Raw genomic sequence first — 15,757 nt, 5'->3', positions numbered from 1 at the left:
TGGGTTTCCTGAATACAGCACACTGATGGGTCCTGACTCCTTATCCAGTTTGCCAGTCTGTGTCTTTTAATTGGAGCATTTAGCCCATTTACATTTAACGTTAATATTGTTATGTGTGAATCTGATCCTGTCATTATGATGTTAGTTGGTTATTTTGCTCGTTAGTTGATGCAGTTTCTTCCTAGCCTCGATGGTCTTTACAATTTGGCATGTTTTTGCAGTGGCTGGTACCAGTTGTTCCTTTCCATGTTTAGTGCTTCCTTCAGGAGCTCTTTTAGGGCAGGCCTGGTGGTGACAAAATCACTCAGCGTTTGCTTGTCTGTAAAGTATTTTATTTCTCCTTCACTTATGAAGCTTAGTTTGGGGCTGGATATGAAATTCTGGGTTGAAAATTCTTTAAGAATGTTGAATATCGGCCCCCACTCTCTTCTGGCTTGTAGAGTTTCTGCTGAGAGATCAGCTGTTAGTCTGATGGGCTTCCCTTTGTGGGTAACCCGATCTTTCTCTCTGGCTGCCCTTAACATTTTTTCCTTCATTTCAACTTTGGTGAATCTGACAATTATGTGTCTTGGAGTTGCTCTTCTCGAGGAGTATCTTTGTGGCGTTCTCTGTATTTCCTGAATCTGAATGTTGGCCTGCCTTGCTAGATTGGGGAAGTTCTCCTGGATAATATCTTGCAGAGTGTTTTCCAACTTGGTTCCATTCTCCCCATCATTTTCAGGTACACCAATCAGACGTAGGTTTGGTCTTTTCACATAGTCCCAAATTTCTTGGAGGCTTTATTCGTTCCTTTTTATTCTTTTTTCTCTAAACTTCCCTTCTCACTTCATTTCCTTCATTTCGTCTTCCATCACCGATACCCTTTCTTCCAGTTGATTGCATCGGCTACCAAGGCTTCTGCAATCTTCGCATAGTTCTCAATACTTGGCTTTCAGCTCCATCAGCTCCTTTAAGCCCTTCTCTCCATTGGTTATTCTAGTTATCCATTTGTCTAATTTTTTTTCAAAGTGTTTAACTTGTTTGCTATTGTTTTGAATTTCCTTTCGTAGCTCAGAGTAGTTTGATTGTCTGAAGCCTTCTTCTCTCAACTCGTCAAAGTCATCCTCCATCCAGCTTTGTTCCATTGCTGGTGAGGAACTGCGTTCCTTTGGAGGAGGAGAGGTGCTCTGCTTTTTAGAGTTTCCAGTTTTTCTGCTCTGTTCTTTCCCCATCTTTGTGGTTTTATCTACTTTTTGTCTTTGATGATGGTGATATACAGATGGGTTTTTGGTGTGGATGTCCTTTCTGTTTGTTAGTTTTCCTTCTACCAGACAGGACCCTCAGCTGCAGGTCTGTTGGAGTTTACTAGAGGTCCACTCCAGACCCTGTTTGGCTGGGTGTCAGCAGCGGTGGCTGCAGAACAGCGGATTTTCGTGAGACCAGAAATTCAGCTGTCTTATAGTTCCTCTGGAAGTTTTGTCTCAGAGGAGTACCCGGCCGAATGAGGTGTCAGTCTGTCCCTACTGGGGGGGTGCCTCCCAGTTAGGCTGCTCAGGGGTGAGGGACCCACTTTAGGAGACAGTCTGTCCGTTCTCAGATCTCCAGCTGCGTGCTGGGAGAACCACTACTCTCTTCAAAGCTGTCAGTCAGACAGGGACATTTAAGTCTGCAGAGGTTCCTGCTGAGTTTTTGTTTGTCTGTGCCCTGCCCCCAGAGGTGGAGCCTACAGAGGCAGGCAGGCCTCCTTGAGCTGTGGTGGGCTCCACCCAGTTCGAGCTTCCTGGCTGCTTTGTTTACCTAACCAACCTGGGCAATGGCAGGCGCCCCTCCCCCAGCCTCGCTGCCGCCTTGCAGCTTGATCTCAGACTGCTGTGCTAGCAATCAGCGAGACTCCGTGGGCATAGGACCCTCCGAGCCAGGTGCGGGACACAATCTCCTAGTGTGCCATTTTCCAGGCCCGTTGGAAAAGCGCAGTATTGGGATGGGACTGACCCGATATTCCAGGTGCCATCTGTTACCCCTTTCTTTGACTAGAAAAGGGAACTCCCTGACCCCTTGCACTTCCCGAGTGAGGCAATGCCTTGCCCTGCTTTGGCTCACGCACAGTGCGCTTCACCGACTGTCCTGCACCCACTGTTTCGCACTCCCTAGTGAGATGAAACTGGTACCTCAAGCAGAAATGCCAAAATCACCCGTCTTCTGTGTCGCTGGGGCTGGGAGCTGGAGACTGGAGCTGTTCTTATTCGGCCATCTTGGCTCCACCCCAACTATGCCTCTTTCTTAAAACATTTTTAGATTCTCGTAATACTTCTGATTTTCCTCTTTGGTTGGCTATTCTATCTCTGTCTTTTGCAGACTTAGCTTTCTCTAGCTATCTGATAAATTTCAGAGTTTGTCAACATTTAATCTTGTTTTGTCTTCTCTTCTTGCTCTTTTCTTCCCTAGTTTATTACATCCACAACTAAAACTTAAATTATTTCACATATATAGGGATTTACAGATGTATATCCTTAGCTCAGACTTTTTCTCTGGAGATTTATATATGCTATGACATTTCTCTGGGATATCTTAAAGATGCCTTAAATTCCATGAAACCAAAGTCTGATTTTTTTTCCCTTTCTACTCTTCTATTATTCCCTGAGTAAATGACACTGCCCTCTACCTAGTTACACAAGATACAGTTTAACTATTCTTGACACAGCTTATTCTCCTTCACTTCTCTAATATTTGTTCCTATTTTACTTCTCCATTGTCTCTTGAATGTCTCCACTTTTGTCCAACTGCAGTGCTGCTTTGCTACTCTAGGTACCATCATCTCTCACCTGAACCACCACCTTGGCATACTTCTTAGCTCTATTATTATTGCCGCAACTCCAATCTTGGAACCATACTGCAACCAAGGAGATCAGATTTTGTGATCTGCATTTTTTAAGTACTATATTGATTTCAGTATTGTTTATTTCACAACATTCTATTCTCTGCCTACTTCTCCAATTTCATCTTGCACCACATCCTCCCCTCACTCTTTATACTCAAGCCACACCTATCTACTTTCAGCAAATCAACATCAAATATATATTAAGCATCTATATACTGTGTCCTAAGCACTCTCACAGGTGTTGGTGTGCAGCAGAGAAAAGATGATTCTAAGAGAACACATTCTGGTTGTCCCTGGAATGTGGCTTACTGTCTTCCATCCCAGCTTTTGACATAGAACACTCTTCCCCCCGTTCTTTACCTAATTGACCCTTATTCCTCAGATCTCAAATAAGTGCACATTTCCTTAAGGAAGTCTTTCCTGACTTCCTGTTTTTCTGTTGTACGCTTGTACAGCACCTTACTCTTCCTTTCAGCAGTTATCACAACTATATTTTACATGTATCTCTGTGAATATTTGTCTCCCACATTAGGCTGTGCGTTCCTTGAGGGTAGGCATAATGTTTCTTTTTACCCTGCCTTTACATCTCCAGCCCATGGTGCATATAGGAATCAGAGAAAAAAGGATAGATGGATAGATATTAAATAAGAAAGGTAAAAATTACTTTTTGGGGCCGGGCACGGTGGCTCACGCTTGTAATCCCAGCACTTTGGGAGGCCGAGGCGGGCGGATCACGAGGTCAGGAGCGTGAGACCACGGTGAAACCCCGTCTCTATGAAAAAATACGAAAAAATTAGCCGGGTGTGGTGGTGGGCGACTGTACTCCCAGCTACTCGGAGAGGCTGAGGCAGGAGAATGGCGTGAACCCGGGAGGCAGAGCTTGCAGTGAGCCGAGATTGCGCCACTGCACTCCAGCATGGGCGACAGAGCGAGACTCCATCTCAAAAAAAAAAAAAAAAAATTCCTTTTGGGTTGTCATTTAGTAAAGGGCTGTTTATGTGCTTTATTGATTAAAACTGTAGGGGTTTTTAATGTATTAACATCTTACATAAATTCTGTGGATCACAGTTGTGGAAAATGGGATATCTCAGAGTTTTGTTTTTTACTTTTATTCATGGTGTCTGCCACAAGTTTTTAAAATTTATGTAACTCTGTATTTCCCCATTGTTTTATATCTGTTCATTTTATACATGTTCTTCCATCCTAAAACTAGGAAACATTTTCTGATTATATTCTACTTTCATCTATCTCCTCATCTAAACATAATAAATCTAGAATTTACTTCAATAAATGTAACTTATTTTCTCAAATAGTTAATTTGGATTAAAGATGACCACAAGATCTATGTCATTGTCTCCATCATGATGTAGACTTTGCCAAGGCAGGAGGATTTCTTGAAGCCAGGAATTCAAGACCAGACTGGGCACCATGGCAAGACTCCATCTCTACAAAAAATAAGCTGGTCATGGTGGTGCATACCTGTAATTGTAGCTGTTTGGAGGATTGCTTGAGTTCAGGAGTTGGAGGCTGCAGTGAGCTATGATTGTATCACTGCATTGCATCCTGGGCAACAGAGCAAGACCCTGTCTCTAAAATAAATAAATAAATAACAAAATAAAAAAGAGTGAGGAAGTTATATGAAAAATGAGTTGTACAAACATGAGTAACAAAGATTTAATTAGGGAAATGCAATTGGAAATTCTGCTATTACATAAATACTACTAGAACACTGTTTTTGGTTATCTGTTGCTTTTAACAGATTACCCAAAACTTAGTGACTTAAAAGAGCAATCATTTTATTCTCAAATTTTGTGAGTTGACTGAGGAGTTCTTATGTTCCATACGATGTTAGCTGGGAATGCAGCATTCCAGGGCTCAAATGGGATGGAATGTCCAAGATGGCACATCACATGGGTGGAAGTTAATGCTGGCTGTTTCTCGGAACTTAACTGTTCTTATGGGCCAGAGCACCTACATGTGGCCTCTCTTTGAGGCTTGGGCTTCTCACAGCAAGGTGGCTGGGTTCTAAGAGGCAACATCCTGAGAGAAATCAGAAGCTGTCACCTTAAAGGCTAGGTCCAGAAGTGGCATAGTATCACTTCTGCCACATTCTATTGGCCTAGCAATCATTGGATCCGCCCAGATTGAAGGAGAAGCAGAATAAACTCTACTTCAGGATGGGGAGTGTGGCAAAGGATGTGCAGCCATTTTCATCTACTGTAATCTGTCCTCTGGCTATAAAATATTTGTGTTCTTCCCCCTTGCAAAATATATTTACTGTCTTCTAAGACCCCCAGAGTCTCACCTACTATGGCATCAAAGTTGAAGTCTAGGATCTCATCTAAATTAGGTCCAGGTTTGGAAGACATTTCTCTCTCTGAAGACCTGTGAATTAAAGGAACAAGCTATCTGCTCCCACACACCCAGTGTACACTGGTGAGGCAGAGACAGGAAATTTTATAAAATAATAGAACCAAAGCACAGATTTGATATGGGAGATGAAGGACAATGGTTATTCAGTTTTTTTATGGACTCCAGTATAAATATTAGAAAAGCAATGACTCAAAAATGAAGACTTTGAAGTTTTTTCAACATGGAAGATTACTTCAGTCTCTCATTTGTTAAGCTACAGGACTATGATAGTCAAGTGGAGATGTCCTAGAGAGTGATGAAAACAAGGAAGAGTAATGTATGTGAGTGCAAAGCTGACATGATTTGGTCACCAATAAATGTTGCAGAATAAAATTATTAGGCATACTTGAAGTTATAAGAAAAAAGTCAGTGAAATTTAATTTTTAAAAAATTGCTAGAATATAGAGTACACAGAGTATATAGAAGCTAAGTGAGAGGAATTTTGAGAAAGGAAGTAGAACATAAATAAAACAGAAATGAGGACAGGTGAAAGGAAGGGACCCAATCTTAATTAGAGCGGTAAAGTTTTGAGTTCTAGGAAGTACAGTAGAAAAGTATCAAAGCGCTAATGTTGGAATCGGGAGTTATTTTGAGCCCAGAAATAGGACTTCCTGCTACCTTATATTAGAATTCTTTTTGCCTTTGTTATATGTAGGGAGTAATTGAGTGGGCACTATGATTGCAAGTTTGCTTTTAGGAGGTTAAGGTTTGGTGCCTGGGAATACAGACATGTTCTTAAAATTATTAAATTGGCATTTTATAGAAAGGAATATTTATTGGTAAACAGCTTGGGATAAACAAGATGCTAGAAGAAGGAATATTAGGCAGAGCCTTCATATACTAGTTATGAACCAGCGATAACTTGAATTATGATATGATATGCCACCCCCCATCCTTGTTCATGTAATGATATTTTACTCGAGCCCTATATCTTTTTTTAATATTCCAGAATAGCTGTCCTATTTTATTTACTAACCTGCTTTTAACATTTTTGTACCATTTATTTCTTTTATAAGTATTTTTTTCTAACCTTGCCTCACATTTCCACTCTGTATTTAAGACTCGTGATATATGCATATACCTTATACCGTTCAGCCTCCATTTCCTAATGAAGCAGTTTCCCTTCTAGTTCATGGCATTTTTTATTTCTCTTTAGACATGAAGAGTATTTCTGGAGAAGAATCATCCCATGGAGTGATTATGACAAGGCTTACCGAAAGTGGACACCCTTCTTCAGATGTCTGGAAAGGTGAGAATTGGTTATATAGGAACCAGAAAAAATGGGACATAAATTTGCCACAAGAGGCTTTCATTCCTGAGACAATTTACACCGAGGAGGAAGATTTTACATGTAGTGAAAATAAGGAAACCTTTGATATTAATTCAGTTAGCTCAGTTTGTGCTATACAACAGGGAATTCCTTCAAGAACGGGGTCTCCAAAATGTGGTAAGTTTAAAACTCACTTCAAATTTAATTTAGACTCAGTAGGTAAGCAACATTCAGAATATGAATATGGGAATGACTTGAGTTTCAGTACAGATATTCGACACCAAAAAAGTCATACTACAATGAATTCCTATGAATGTTATCAATGTGGGAAAGCCTTCTGCCGAAGTTCATCCCTTATTCGACATCAGATCATTCACACAGGAGAGAAACCCTATAAATGCAGTGAATGTGGGAGATTCTTCAACCGACGTACAAACCTTACTAAGCATCAAAAACTTCATGCTGAAGTAAAGGCCTGCACAAGCAATAAATGTGGAAAGGCCTTCAGTAAAAGTGAAGACAGTAATAATCCAACACTCCATTTTGGAAACAATTTCTATGAATGTGTTAACTGTGGAAAATCCTTCAACCGGAGCTCCTCTCTTATTCGACACCAAATGATTCATACAGGAGAGAAACCATTCAAATGTAAGGAATGTAATAAAGCCTTCAACAGGAGTTCAACCCTTGTTAAGCATCAAAAACTGCATACTCGAGATAAGTCCTGAAAAAAGAAAAAATATTACCTTCAGTCAGAATGCAGAACTCATTCAACATCTGAATTTATGCTGGATAAAATCTCATGAATATAATGTAAGAAAACATTTGTCAGATTATTCTTTAAATGATATCACAGAATTAATATTGGATAGAAATATTATTGGATAGAAATCTATTTGAAGGAAGTTTCCTGGTTTTCAGATGAAGCCATAAGGCTTTGGAGTTAAACACAGTATCACCATACAAGTGTTTGTGTATCATTATTTTGATATCCATTACCCTCACCTATCCCTAGTTCATAAATAGGTCTATAGCATACTAATATCCACCTGATTTATTGATGAAGTAGACATTAGGCAAAGCCAAACAATACTCTTGGAGTTGATATTTAATAAAACTCAGCCCTTTTAAAAAGGTGACAAGAAATCAGGAGCTCATGTGAATATAAGAGAATACTTCTAAGGACAGAAATCTCTGAATCAATGGCTAAGACAACAGTAACAGCCATTTACTCCACTCCTGACAATACCCTTTGTTGTCTTGCTGCTGAATGGAGACTAGAGTTGGGAGAGGGTTATCAACCGCAATGGGAGAAGTATGTATTGCTGTTAATCTATACATATTCTTAAAATCTGCATTTGTTTAAAGTACAGCAGGTCCTTGAAAAACGTTTTTGTTTTGTTATAATGTTATAATTGTTATGATATTGATGAGAAAAATATCGATTCCCAGCCAGGGACACTGTGTGGAGTTTGCACACTCTCCCCATGTCTCCAGGTGCTCCAGTTTCAAACCCCAAAGATGTATACATTAGGTTAATTGACATATCTAAATTATCTCAGTCTGAGTTTGTGAGGGAGTGTGCCCTGCAGTGGAATGGCTCCTAATCAGGGTTGGTTCCCACTATTGCCCTGAGCTGCTAGGACACGCTGTGTCCACCCATGGCCCTGTACTGGAATAACAGGGTAAATAATTATCTTACCTGTTTTTATTAATTCTTCTTAACTCTGTATATAGCTCAGATTTATTTTAATGTCTGATATTGGAAGCATTTGGGGTCTTTAGAAGTTTGATGATGTTATGACCAGACATTTGCCGTAGGAACTTAACTCTTGTTTGTATCCATTAGTCTATGGTAAAATTGGTTTTGTTATACATCATTTCACTTAAAGTTGCAGTTCCAAAGAACCTATTGATGTTCAGTGCAGACTTACTGTACCTTTGGGAACTTAGGCTGGAGAGACATCCATAGCGTTAGGTATATCATTTATACCAGACATTATGAAGTTATTAAAGTCTCCTAATACTCTGTATACCAGAACTGTGTCTTCTGTAAACTACCTCAGGATCCCATCTGGTACTTGAGCCAAGAAGTATGACTTAATCTGCCCCAAAAAATTCACACTGGAGACATTCCCAATTAATGATGATGGTAGCTTTTTGTGAAAGTTCATACCTTATTCAAAGGCAGAAAATGTATACTGGAGTGAACTCCTATGATTAAATAATGTCAAAATATATGTTTGTTTATCCTTTGTATTGCAACACAAGTTTTATTAGGACAAAACCCTACGTAAGTCATTGATATAGAAATTCATATAAAGAAGAGGTAACTTGTAGAGAAGCCTAAAACAAGATAAAAGCACTCTGAATGTAAAAAATTCTCGAGGTATAGTTCATTCATCAAAGTACTTACATTAAATACAATGGATTCTGAGTTTTTAATTTCAGGTATTCCAAGTCCAATATTTCAGTTTTTGAAAATAAGCTGTGATTTTCTTTTGGACGGTTGAAAGATAGAAGTACTATTTTCATTCTTTATCTCTTCTTTGAACAACTAGCTATTTGAGCCTAAGTAAAATACTTATTTTTTTCTCCTAAATCTCCAAGCTTTCTTTAAAAAGTGTTTACTACGTTCACTAAGTTTAACATAACATAGTTTCAAATAATAATTTTTGGAGTGCATTTAAAGCTCTTGCAGAACATTTATAGCCAATTAACATCTTCTTGCAGCCTTGTTCCACAAGCCTACTATTTATTTAGCACATTATATTAACGTTCTCTAGAGGGACAGAACCAATAGGATAGATGTATATATAAAGGGGAGTTTATTAAGGAGTATTGATTTACACTGTCACAAAGTGAGGTCCCACAATAGGCTGTCTGCAAGCTGAGGAGCAAGAAAGCCAAGTCCCAGTTTTAAGTAGAGTCCAAGTCCCAAAACCTCAAAAGTAGGGAAGCTGAGAGTGCAGCCTTCAGTCTGTGGTTGAAGGTCCAAGAGTCCCAAAGCTGAAGAACTTGGAGTCTGATGTTCGAGGGTAGGAAGCATCCAGAACTGGAGAAAGATGTAGGTTGGCAGACTAAGCCATTCTAGTCATTCCAATTTCTCCTGCCTTTTATTCTGGCCACACTGGCAGCTGATTAGATTGTGTCCACCCAGATTGAGGGTCGGTCTGCCTTTCCCAGTCTACTGACTCAAATGTTAATCTCCTTTGGCAACACCCTCACAGACACACTCGGGAACAATACTTTGCATCCTTCAATCCAATCAAGTTAGCACTCAATATTAATCATCACATATTTGAGTTTTACTATATACCATCAAAGGTAGATACCTAAGCTGAAACATGAAGAGTGTAGATTAGCCAGATTGTGTCTGGCAAGTGTGGAAATGTTAGGAGAGATGATAAACGAAAAACAAGGGGCACAAAGCTATAAAGGGATGAGGGCATGGCATGTTCAGGAAACATAAGTTCATCTACTAGAATACAGCATTGGGAAAGAATGGAGCTTTCATTTCACATAGTGGTAAAGCTACAGAGAGACTCAAGGGGCACATCATGAGAGGTCTTGTAAGCCACTTTAGAAGTTTGAGCTTCAGCCTAAAGGTAATAGTGAGATAAAATTGTTATTACCTCCATGTTTAGTACTCTGAAAATGCTAATTGAAGTAACAAGACGAAACTTGAAAGGAGAAAATCATTTGCTGCTGATATGGTTGACCATCATGACAACCTAATAAAATTCGTTGAAAAACTGTTAGATTTAATAAATGAATTTAGATAAGGTAAATATACCAACTTTGCTCAAAAATAATCTTGAATAAGTGGAAAGCTGTGTCTGGATGGGAAGACTACTATAGAGATTTTGAGTCTCCACACATTAAACTACAAATGAAAAATTCTAATCAGATATTCAATGGGGAGGATTTATTTCACAAAGTGATTATAAAGTTTACTTTGTAGAAGTAAGAAAATAGCTGTGACCATTTTTTTAAAAGCAAGGTAATGAAAACATTACTAATAACGTAGTGTGATACTAGTCTATTGACATGTGTGAGACAATTGTTTATAACTAGACCTAGGTGTTTATAAGAATTTAGCATATCATAAATTGTCACTTCAAATTAGCGTGGAAACAATTCAGTATTTACATATATGTCATATACAGGTGTATACATATATGAATATATATATGTTGATACATTTTTTGAAAATTTGACCATGCTGTGGAAAACTGGTCTAAAAAGTTAAATGCCAATCTCAACCAATAAACAAGGGAAATGTTCTATTTTCACTAATACTAAAAAACTTAAAGATCACATATTGGGCTGATAGACAACATATAAAAGGAATAATAACACTCAGTTTTAGTGGGACTCTCAAGAAATGTAACTCACATGCCACTGTGGGAATGCAAATAATTACTAACTTTCTGGAGGGCCAACTTGACGATATATATATTGAGAGCATTTAAAAAGTCAAGTTACAGGAGGGAACAGCACAAGTTAGGATTCAAAAAATCACAAGACTGCATGAGCTCCAGAGAGTGACAAAGAATGCACAGTCTGCACAAAGGAAGAGCAATGGGAGTTGAAGAAAAGACCAGCATCCAGCCTACAAAGAGAGGAAGAAAGGAGCTGCAGAACTCAGCCTGAGCAAGTGAAAACAAGTATGAATCAAGAACCACCAGATTCACACTCAGCAGCATCAACAATCACCGAGAGGTGAGGCCAAAGATGAGGTTGATAGGGGTAAAGCGAGTGCTTCACCCAGGCTCTCTTCCTTCTACTTAAATACATCATAAGCACCTTACTAGGCTGTCCAGCTATTTCATTTTTAGAGTTGTAACCCAGGTGTCATTGCCATAGATTGCCCTGGATCAATACTCTGATTACTTCACTCATGTCACTCTGGCACTGTGGAATTAAATGATTAAGAGCAAGAAACCCATTTCCAGGGCAACAGCTTTCACCATCATCTCCAGCCTTCAGAAAATGGACACTACAGAGCCCTTCAGGGATGCCTTTGCTTCTTTTTCAAAACATCTTTAAATCTTTGGTGAAGAGAGTACTAAATTGATTCCAATATTCTATCACCCTGGACCTTCGGATTCTTTTCTCTATGGTATGCCAGAGAAGTTATGTTATTAGCTGTAGGTCAAATTTGACTCTAGGCCTTAATTAGCCAACTTACCAGAATAGGTTGCTCTTTCTGGTGTTTTCATTAGATGTCAGAATTAACAGAATAGGTTACTCTTCTGGTGATTTCATTAAATCCCAGGTTTCAGATGTTTGCATCTGTGACAATAAATCCAACCCAAATGTAACTTATATTTGGTCCATCGTAGAATTTGCTCCCACACGTATTCTCCAGGCTTTTTGCTAACAGAATTGCCAAGCCTGTAACTCTTACAATAACAGGTATTTCCTTCTGTAGGAACAAAGAATGCTTGTATTTTCTGTCACAGCTGTATTCAGATCTAAGTCTCATTATGACCCTGGAGCCAATGACAAGTGGTAGGGGTGGGAGCTGAAGAGAATTGGTATCAGCTTGTAAGGCAAATGTAAGGTGTAGTCAAGAATATGCTTTAATGGAGAGAAGGTCTGATACCCTCAAGTGGATAAGGAGTACCATTTCATTGGTGAGATATTCAAAAGAATGGGGCGGCCAAATTCTCAGCTTCGTCAGTGTCTGCCCAAATACCTTATGTAATATTCCTCACCAGTTCTCTTACCTTCACTGTCACCAGGATATGCATTTAATTGGTGCAGCAATTCTGCAGCACTTTCTGTTGAGTAGGGTTTGTCAGTGATATCTACCTTACAGCCACTGGGTTTCAGAGTGCCATCAGGCCTTTTGGTTATCCTCTTTTGATTCTTAATTGTGTATTCATAGCTTTTAGTTGCTTTTCTTTCATATGTTCATTCCCTATTAAAAATCATTTTTTCCACCATAACTAATGCCACAACCACTTGCGCTCTCGACACCTTGTCCTTTACCTGCACTTCTAACAGTGATAATCTGAGAAATCTTGATGTCCTCAAATGCCAATTTTTCACCCAACAGAAAGGTTATCTCTGTGCTTTTCTGCAGCCTAATGCTGAATCCTGCTTAGAGGATCTATTTTGTAGAGCCGCTTTGGTCCCAATCTTCATTTTCCTCTGGGTCAGCAGGAAACAGATGTCATTCTCAATTTTAGAATAATAATAGTTTAATATTATGGGACTATTTCTAAAGGTGTGGGCAAAGTTTGGGGAAACCACAAGAAATAGGAAAATACCCAAAAGCTAGTAATAAGGTTTTTGGTTTTTTTTTTGGTTTGTTTTTGTTTTTGTTTTTCCTTAGGCCTGAAAAGGCAAGACAAAGGAGTCATCACCAGAAGCTAGGAGTCATGTAAAGAGGGCCCTTTGGTAAGAGCTGCAACCTGAGGTCTAGGAAAGCGGCAGTCAAAATCAACCCTCCTGTCTCCTGCCAGGGACTCCCATTGGCTATAGCCATGGAGTTAGAGAGCCCATTGATGTCATCCATTTAGGCCAGCCTCCCAGAAACGAGAAAAGTGGAGAGTGGATCTAGAAGGGAAAATAGAGGATATCTGGTATGGGATCCAAATTGATCTGATAAGGGACTTAGAGTGAACCTCAGCCCTTTTATATATATCTATGATTCACATCCTTGGAAGTCCAACTCCTTCTTGGACTGGTTTCTGTACCCTATTATGTTATCTACAGCAAGTGGAAGTGTATTTTTTAAAGTTTGACACTTCATCTCACTTGGTAATGCTTGGTGTCTTCACCTTGTAATGTAGTGTAAGTGGTTCTTACAGGGTGGTCTCCAGACCAGCAGCATCAACATCTCTTGGGATTTGTTAGAAATACCAGTCCTTGGGCCCTACTGCAGACCTAATCAGACAGAAATTTTGGAAAATGGACAGTAATTTTTCTTGTAACAGGCCCTCTAATTCTGATGCAAGTTTGCAAACCTCTGATCTAAGCTTGACATCAGGGCCTAATCTTACCAAGGAGCTGATTGTAAGTTTCAGTGATATTTCTAAAATTGGCCTTGCATCAGCTATCACCTATGTTTTTCCTGCATCATATTGCATGTCATAAGTCCTTGTTTCAGAAGGGCCCTTGTATTCTAAGTTTCTCTTCAGTATATTCAATATATTCAGAAACTATCAATTCTCAAGCAAATTAACAGCTCTACCCATTTTCTTAGTGCCCTTTATTTCTAGTCTACTCATCCATCTTTCCTGGGCATGGGCATTTAATTAGTGAATTCAATTGAATTAATCACACAGTCATGTAACTACCACCATAATCCATATATAGAACAGTTCCACCACTACAGAAAATTCTCTCCTGTTCTTTTATAGTCAAGCTCTTCCCCCAACCCCAGCCGTCATGACCACTGATCTGGCCTCTCTATATATTATTTTGCCTTTTCCAGAATGTGATATAGGTGGTTTCATATAGTATATAGGTTTCTTAGTCTGGCATCTTTCCCTTAGCTTACTTAATTGAGAGTCAAACATGTTATTGCATCTTATTTATTGCTTGAGTAGCAATAAAATAAAATTGCTACTAAAATATGGTTACATATATTCTACGCTATATATGAAACATCTGAGTTATTTATATATATGTGTGTTATTTTAAATTTTGTTATTCATATATATAGGAGTAACTCAGTTATTCACCAGTTGAGAGACATTTGGATTGTTGCCAGTTGGAGTTAAATATAAAAAAAATTATATAAGAGTTTGTGTTAAGATACGTTTTCATTTATCTTGGTATATACCTAGGTGTGAGATTGTTGGGTCCTATGGTAAGTGTATGTTTATCTTGATAAGAAACTGTCAAACTATTTTACAAAAAGACTGTATCACTTGGCATTCTGACCATAATGGATGAGAGTACCTGATTTCCCACATACTAACATTGGATATTCCCAGTTTTGCTTTGCTTTAGCTATGGTATACTAGAGTAAGCTCACATTGGCTCACAAAAAGTAACAAATTATCAGGAATTTTGTGAGCTAAGTGAAATTATGTTATAGCTTGGAATCAACCAAGATTTACACCACAGAAACAAATGCTATTAATCTGGGTTTTTAAAATGTTTTTTGGAGACCTAGCTAAACATTTGCCATACCACTATGTTAGCAACTGTAATAAGTATGTAATAGTACCTCATTATCACTTCAATTTGCATTTTCTGAGTGACTATATTATATTTTCATGGGCTTATTTGTCATACATATATTTTTGATAAAATGTCTTCTTAAATCTTTTGGCTATTTTAAAACCTAGTTGTTTTCTTAAGTTTTGACAGTTTTTTATATATTCTAGATGGAAGTCCTTTATTGGATATGTATTTTGTATAAATATTTTTTGCACAGTCTATGGCTTGTCCTTTCATTTTAAACAGTGTCTTTCAAAAAAGTTTATAATGTTGATGAAGTTAATTTTATCAATTGTTTCTCTCAGTGATTGTGCTTTCACTGTCATACCTAAAATATTTATCCTGTTTTCTTCTAGAAGTTTTAGAGTTTTAGGTGTTACATTGAGGTTTATGATCTATTCTTAGTTAACATTTGCATATTATGTGAGGTATGGGTCAAGCTTTATTTGCTTATGGATATCCAGCAGTTTCAGTACTATTTATAGAAGACTGTAGATTGAATTACCTTTGAACGTGTGTCAAAAGTCAACAGTTATGTCAGTCCATTTCTGGAGTCTGATCTTTGTGCCTGTCATTTCAGTAGTACGTTAGTTTCTTGATTAATGAATATTTAGCCTTGAAATCAGATCATGTAAGTCATCTTCTTTTTTTTTTTTTCAAGGTAAGACATATTCAACATCTCCCTTTATTGGGACACCAAAAACAGAGGTCCCTCCCTCCCTCTGTCTTCCACCCTTCCTCTCTCTCTCCTTTCTTTCTCCCATTTCTTTTCTTTCTTCCCTTTCTCTCTCTTTCTTTCCTTTCTTTCTCTTTTCCTTCCTTCCTTCTTTTTTCTTTCTTCCTCCTTTCTTTTCTTTCCTTCTCCCCTTTACTCTCTCTTTTCCTTCTTTCTTTTCTCCCTCCCTCCCTTTCTCTTTTTATTTTATTTTATTATTATACTTTAGGTTTTAGGGTACGTGTGCACAATGTGCAGGTTTGTTACATATGTATCCATGTGCCATGTTGGTTTGCTGCACCCATTAACTCGTCATTTA

The 15,757-nt window shown here is 38.4% G+C and overlaps 2 protein-coding genes across 2 annotated transcripts in view; both read left to right on the top strand.

Annotated features, from left to right (window-relative positions):
* ZNF215 (zinc finger protein 215) overlaps positions 1 to 8,777 on the top strand; it is a 32,007-nt gene extending 23,230 nt beyond the window's left edge. The window contains 1 exon segment of the mRNA XM_063641160.1: positions 6,426 to 8,777. Within this exon segment, the coding sequence (XP_063497230.1) occupies positions 6,426 to 7,267 (842 nt within the window). The 3' untranslated portion in view covers positions 7,268 to 8,777.
* The window catches only part of NLRP14 (NLR family pyrin domain containing 14), a 113,262-nt gene continuing 103,929 nt past the window's right edge, over positions 6,425 to 15,757 (top strand). Inside the window, exon 1 of the mRNA XM_063641155.1 lies at positions 6,425 to 6,518. Coding sequence (XP_063497225.1) covers positions 6,507 to 6,518 — 12 coding nt within the window. The 5' untranslated portion in view covers positions 6,425 to 6,506. The remainder of the gene's footprint in view (positions 6,519 to 15,757) is intronic.

Source organism: Symphalangus syndactylus, chromosome 6, assembly GCF_028878055.3.
Source record: "Symphalangus syndactylus isolate Jambi chromosome 6, NHGRI_mSymSyn1-v2.1_pri, whole genome shotgun sequence".
In the NCBI taxonomy this organism is placed as follows: Eukaryota; Metazoa; Chordata; class Mammalia; order Primates; family Hylobatidae; genus Symphalangus; species Symphalangus syndactylus.
Note: the sequence above shows the minus strand (reverse complement) of the source record. Positions and strands in the feature narration are given on the sequence as shown.